The 6,797-nt window shown below is 47.6% G+C and overlaps 1 protein-coding gene across 1 annotated transcript; it reads left to right on the top strand.

The window, feature by feature from the left end:
* Positions 1–455: 455 nt before the first annotated feature.
* LOC122320883 lies at positions 456–6,372 on the top strand. The gene is made up of 5 exons (XM_043209492.1): positions 456–1,167; positions 1,221–2,652; positions 2,712–2,853; positions 3,016–3,285; positions 6,190–6,372. The coding sequence occupies exons 1-5, from the start codon at positions 456–458 to the stop codon at positions 6,370–6,372; spliced, it is 2,739 nt and encodes a 912-aa protein (XP_043065427.1).
* Positions 6,373–6,797: the final 425 nt, after the last annotated feature.

Here is a 6,797-nt window from a genome sequence, read left to right as displayed (position 1 = left end):
TCTATGAGAGTGCACAAATAGACGTGTTAATCGGGGCTGATCTGCTGCCTTCCATACTCCTAAGCGGCACCCGAGCAAACGTCTGTGGCTCTCTTCTTGGTCAAGAGACCATATTCGGTTGGATCCTTACCGGACCAATACCAGCTGCTAGGCAAGAGCAAATTTCCGCTTTCTCCACTCAAATCTCCCATATATTTGATTCATACCTGGATCAACTTCTCACCAAGTTTTGGGAGGTGGAGGATCTGCCAATAAAAATGGCAAAAGATTCCGATTTGGCGTGTGAGGAAAATTTCCTCCGGACAACCACGAGAGACTTTAGTGGAAAATATATCGTACACCTTCCATTCCGTGATCCAGAGAACGTAAAGTCCGCCCTAGGACACTCCAGATCCTTCGCGTTGGCTCAATTCTTAAGAAACGAGCAGCGTTTAAAAAGGGACAGCCAACAGAAAATGAAGTACGATACCGTCATTCAAGAATATCTCGATCTCAACCACATGAAAGAGGTCTTTCCTACCCATGATTCTGCGAGTTATTATCTTCCGCATCATGCCGTGCTCAAGCCGGAAAGTACGACCACCAAGCTTCGTGTGGTGTTCAATGCCTCCAGCCCTTCAGACAATGGGGTCAGTCTAAATGATATCCTTCATGCTGGCCCGGTCTTACAGTCCGATCTGACCATTCAAATTCTGAAGTGGCGGTATTTCCGATACGTTTACAGTGCCGATATCGAGAAAATGTATCGACAGATCTGGGTAGACCCGAAGCATACCCCGTTCCAACGCATTTTATTCCGAAACAGCGAGGGGTACATTCGAGATTTTGAGTTAAAGACGGTAACTTTCGGGATTAATTGTGCGCCCTTCCTGGCGATACGAGTCCTACAACAGCTGGCGACTGACGTGCAGCTCAGCCATCCAAGAGCGAGCAAAGTCATTCGTAATGCAATGTATGTAGACGATGTCCTTTCGGGAGCTGACTCTGCTGAAGATGCTCAGCTCACAATAAAGGAGTTACAGAGTGCCCTAGACTCCGCGGGCTTTCCGTTAAGAAAATGGACGTCCAACAACAAAGAGGTGTTAGCTCATATCCAAGCCGGTCATCTTCTGAACAGCGATTTCCTTGATCCGACACTGAAAGTACAGCCAAGACTCTCGGTGTACGGTGGAGAGCGACGTCCGATGCGTTTTTCTTCGTCCCCCCAGATCTACCCACAGAAATCTCCCCCACAAAACGCCAGGTGCTTTCCCAAATTGCCAAACTGTTTGATCCAGCAGGCTGGCTCGCTCCATTTGTTGTGTGTGCCAAGATCTTTATGCAAGAGATTTGGCTTCAGGAGCTGGGGTGGGACGACAAGCTGCCATCTGAGTTGTGCCAAAGGTGGCACAGTTTTCTTCAGAGCTATTCGGTCCTTGATCAGGTCCGGATTCCAAGATGGGTTTCCTTTCGCCCAGAATTCCGCTTAGAGCATCATGGATTTTGTGATGCCTCGCAGAAAGCCTACGGCGCAGCGATCTACGTGCGCGTAGAGATGGGACATACCACGATGGTACACCTGCTTACCGCCAAGACGCGTGTTGCGGCAGTCAAAACTGTGTCGCTTCCTCGCCTAGAGCTGTGCGGAGCTTTACTGCTAGCCGAAATGGCTGAAGCGATCCTTCCCAGCATGCCGATGCTGAATTCGAGTCTCCACTGCTGGACCGATTCCACCATTGTGTTGGCATGGTTAGCAAAACCAGCATGCCATTGGACTACTTTCGTTGCCAACAGAGTGACGAAGATCACTCAGTCCACAGAGGCAGCCAACTGGTCACACGTTCAATCCGAACATAATCCCGGGGTAGCCCTTCCGGAGCTTGTCGGTAGTTCTCTCTGGTGGCATGGACCCACTTGGTTGCAAAAGCCACGCAGCCAATGGCCTAGCCAGGGGACCGACCTTCCCGTGACCGAGATCGAAAAGCGAGCAGTCAAAGCCCACGTAGCATATATTCCGAACGAAGACTTCCTTGATCGTTTTTCCAAATTGGATAGAGCGTTGCGGGTCCTCGCGTATGTCCAGCGTTTTATCAATCGGTGCAAGAAACAATCGCCGCTTTCAGAGATCCGTCTGGAGGCCAAGGAACTTGTCGCCGCCGAACGGCTCATGATTCTCTGCACTCAGCGCAGGTATTTAACGAACGAGTATCGCTGTTTGAGTCAGAAGCTTCCGGGGCCCCCTTCCAGTTCGATCCTCTCCTTAAACCCTTTCCTAGATCAGGAGGGGCTGATAAGGGCATGTGGCCGTGTCACAGCCTCTGAAAGTTTGCGTTACGATGAACGACACCCGATAATCCTCCCGTACGAATGTTCACTCTCTCGGCTTCTGGTAAAGTTCACCCATCTCATTACGCTACACGGGGGTAATCAGTTGGTGGTACGTCTCACCCGTTCCAGATATTGGGTTCCGAGAGTTAAAAACTTGGTGAAGGCAGTTATCAATGCCTGCAAGGTCTGCGTGATCTACAAAAAGCGATTGCAAAGTCAGATGATGGGAAATTTGCCAAGAGAACGAGTGTCATTCTCCCGTCCATTCACGTACACGGGTATGGACTACGCAGGGCCCTTCGACTTAAAGAATTACACTGGCAGAGCCTGCCTTATTACTAAAGGGTATGTGTTGGTTTTCGTTTGCTTCTCCACCAAGGCTATCCATTTGGAGCCTACTTCAGATCTGACGACCGAGAAATTTCTTGCGCCATTCGCTCGGTTCGTCTCCAGAAGAGGGTGTCCTCGCCAAGTGCAGTCGTCAGCAGCTCGACTGGCATTTCATTCCGCCAGGAGCACCCCATATGGGAGGCCTATGGGAAGCTGGTGTCAAGAGCTTCAAGGCATTGTTTTATAAATGCACAGTTACGCGGAAATACACCTTTGAAGAACTTGCCACTCTGCTAGCGAAGATTGAAGCTTGTCTAAATTCCAGACCGCTATCTCCCATGTCAAAGGATCCCACTGATCTTCTAGCGTTGACACCAGGGCACTTTCTTGTCGGCAACTCTCCTTCAACACCACGTCGTCAACGTCCTTCCAACGGCTTTGGTCACCCTGGAGGCGGGTCCGAAGATCGTGGACACCGTGGCTCTCATAGACCCCTGCTCGCCTCAAAGCTGCATCGACGCCACCCTGGCGTCCAGCCTTCGTCTGCCGACCACCAATGTCGGAAAGGAAAGGGTGTGCACGGCGATCCTCCGATCGAAGGTCGTCGAGGGAGCTGCGTTGGATGTCGTCCTAAAGATCGAACCCGGCGTCGGCGTCCGCACCCCCATCCGAGCGATCGACAAGTCTGTCGTCGGCCGCTACAAGGACCTTCCGCTGGCCGACAAGCGGTTCTATCTGCCGGCGTCGATTTCCATGGTCCTGGGTGCGGATGTCTACGCCAAGGTCATCCAACCAGGATTCCACCTGGTCGCCGAGGGATTGCCGGTGGCCCAGAAGACCATCTTCGGCTGGATCCTGTCCGGCGCCTGCAACCAGGGCTAATTATGTTGCAACGCCAACGGTTGCAAGGGGGGCGGAATGTTCAGGCCTCTCCCGCTCTCCCTCTCCCGGAGCTTCTCCCCACACCGCACTCTCCCTCTCCCGAAGCTTGGAGCATGTCGCGCTCGGCCGTCCAGGCTCTCCACTCCCCGAGCGCGAGAAGTCTCCGCTGCGCCTCCAAGCGCCTAGCTTAGAATAGCTTAAGTTAGTTCCAATACGTCAACGCACTGAATAAACGCCCGGCCGGTCCGCGCTATACCCGAAATTTCCAAGTTCTTTTATTTTCGCGATCGCCGAGTGTGTTATTTCTTGCCCCCACAGCTAACACCGCCAGCCGTCGCTGACCACAGGAGTTGCTGCCTTCAACGTTGGACGCCCCGCCACTTCATTTCGTTTGACTTTCTGCATGATTTTTTCTAAAAATCCAAGTCCGATGATCCAATCGAGCCAGATTGGCCCAGCGCCCGAAATTGCTCAAGGTAAGTACGAAGATCTACATATATTAATTTGCCGGTCTGCAGTCAGCCACTCGAAAACACTGTTTCGTTTGACTTTCTGCATGATTTTTTCTAAAAATCCAAGTCCGATTTAATCCGAAAACGGCATTTATTAAGATCTCTTCCATTTTCCGTTTTTCTTTGATCGTGCCGCCATATTCCTCCAATTCCTCTTTGGCCCGTACATCAAAGTGAAACCGTACACATATGTATGTACATACAAGTATACATACATCAAATGAGCAAAATTCCAAACTTTAATAAAGAGCTAAAATTGCAAACTTTAATAAAAAGTGCAAATTCCAAAATTGAATAAAAGTGAAAAATCCAAAAATTAAGAACAAGTGTAAAGTGTGCAAAATATTCGAAGTGAACAGTGAAGAAATAATTTCTGTGAAAAAATTCCAAGTGTTCTGCCGAAAAAGGGCCCCCAATTTCAAAGTGGTTTTTTTTTTTCACTGCAGTCCTACGCTAAATATTTTGCACACCTTTTCTTGCAATACAGTCCACTTAATTAAAATCGAAAGCTCAACACATACCCGACGGCAATATTTTTTAATAAATTTTCCGCCAAAAAAAATACATACATACATACATATATCTCCAAATATATTCCATATACTCCATACATATTTTCTACTTCCTACAGCGAAAATATACCAACATTAAAAGTTTTCCGTCGGCCTCCGTGTAGAATAAAATAAATAATTACAATCCACCACCGATTCGGAAAACTATGTTGGTTGCAGTGTGTTTTATTTCTAACATTTTTTGGCGTGAGCGCGAACTGCACAAACGCACATATATACACTTATGTATATCCAAATCCAGCATACCAATATACACATATACACCCATACCCATTAGGGAGCCGTTGCACGACATCCAGTGCAAGGTCTTAAACATATAAAATTTTTCCAAAGACAAAATAAATTATTTCTGAGCTGCAATAAATAAATTCCAACTCCAATAACAACACATAATTAATATTCCAGTCAAATTAAAATTAAAAATTCCAAAATAATTGGAAATTAATTTTTTTATTATTTGATTTGTTTTTTTTTTTGTCCAGCAACATACAATAATTAAAAAAAAAAAAAATTATTCCTTTGTCTGGTTCCAAAAAATTTAAGTGTGAACGTCACTCCGTACGACACACCGTTTGTTGATAGCTCAGAAATTAAATATTTGCAAATAAATTATTTTGGATAAATAATTAACTTCCATTCTTCGAATAAACTACCCGTTTTGGTTTTTTTGTCTTTACCACAGTTGGTATTATTTTCTAAAATAAAGTAAATAAATACCACACAAAATAATAATCACATATCCGTATTATAAATATAATAATTATAATATTCTTAATAACATTAAGAATAAATATTATTTAATTATTCTGGGTTTTTTTTCGCTCCTGTGCATATTAAATATACCCCGTTTCCACTGGGCATATATTCCTTTTTAATTTATCGTCGCTTCCATAGACCGTCTCCCTTTAGCGAGACAAATTCCACAAGTCAGCTAAATACAAATTTTTTCAAGAGTGCAATTCCAGCAACAAAGGTCTAAAATTTGTTTCTCACGACCAGCACACTCGTTTTCCAACCGAGGGTTCGTTTTTTGGCATGTCCAGTGAAGGTGGGAATAAAAAAAACTTTAAAATTTCGGGTATAGCGCGGACCGGCCGGGCGTTTATTCAAGCGGTGACGTATTGGAACTAATTTAAGCTATTCTAAGCTAGGCGCTTGGAGGCGCAGCGGAGACTTCTCGCGCTCGGGGAGTGGAGAGCCTGGATGGCCGAGCGCGACATGCTCCAAGCTTCGGGAGAGGGAGAGTGCGGTGTGGGGAGAAGCTCCGGGAGAGGGAGAGCGGGAGAGGCCTGAACATTCCGCCCCCCCTTGCAACCGCTGGCGTTGCAACATAATTAGCCCTGGTTGCAGGCGCCGGACAGGATTCAGCCGAAGATGGTCATCTGGGCCACCGGCAATCCCTCGGCGACCAGGTGGAATCCTGGTTGGATGACCTTGGCGTAGACATCCGCACCCAGGACCATGGAAATCGACGCCGGCAGATAGAACCGCTTGTCGGCCAGCGGAAGGTCCTTGTAGCGGCCGACGACAGACTCGTCGATCGCTCGGATGGGGGTGCGGACGCCGACGCCGGGTTCGATCTTTAGGACGACATCCAACGCAGCTCCCTCGACGAACACAGGAAGATGTTTTATAATGGAAAGATTCGGGCCTTACGGACAACGAAGTATGGATTACTGGGTAGAAGTTTGGGGAGCCTCTCCGGGAAGGAGAACAATTTTGGCTACTGGACGCCGGACAATGCCTCGCGCCGTCCGGATGTCGACTAAGCGGACATTGCCATCGGCTCCAGGAAAGACGGAGTCGATTCTACCGAGTCGCCACTCATTTGAGGGCAGATTGTCGTCTTTGATGACGATCATGTCCCCGACACGCATATTCTCGGTTGCACACTTCCACTTGTTGCGCTTGTGGAGCTCTTTCAGGTATTCATCCTTCCATCGAGCGCGGAATTGCTGATGGAGCGCTTTCAAGTGCTTCATTTTCTGTTGGCTATCCCTTTTTAAACGCTGCTCGTTTCTTAAGAATTGAGCCAACGCGAAGGATCTGGAGTGTCCCAGGGCGGACTTTACGTTCTCTGGATCACGGAATGGAAGGTGTACGATATATTTTCCACTAAAGTCTCTCGTGGTTGTCCGGAGGAAATTTTCCTCACACGCCAAATCGGAATCTTTTGCCATTTTTATTGGCAGAT

The sequence above is a fragment of the Drosophila ficusphila genome, unplaced genomic scaffold (assembly GCF_018152265.1).
Source record: "Drosophila ficusphila isolate 14025-0441.05 unplaced genomic scaffold, ASM1815226v1 contig_128, whole genome shotgun sequence".
Lineage (NCBI taxonomy): Eukaryota > Metazoa > Arthropoda > Insecta > Diptera > Drosophilidae > Drosophila > Drosophila ficusphila.
The sequence above is the reverse complement of the archived record's forward strand: the minus strand, read 5'-3'. Positions and strand labels throughout refer to the sequence as shown.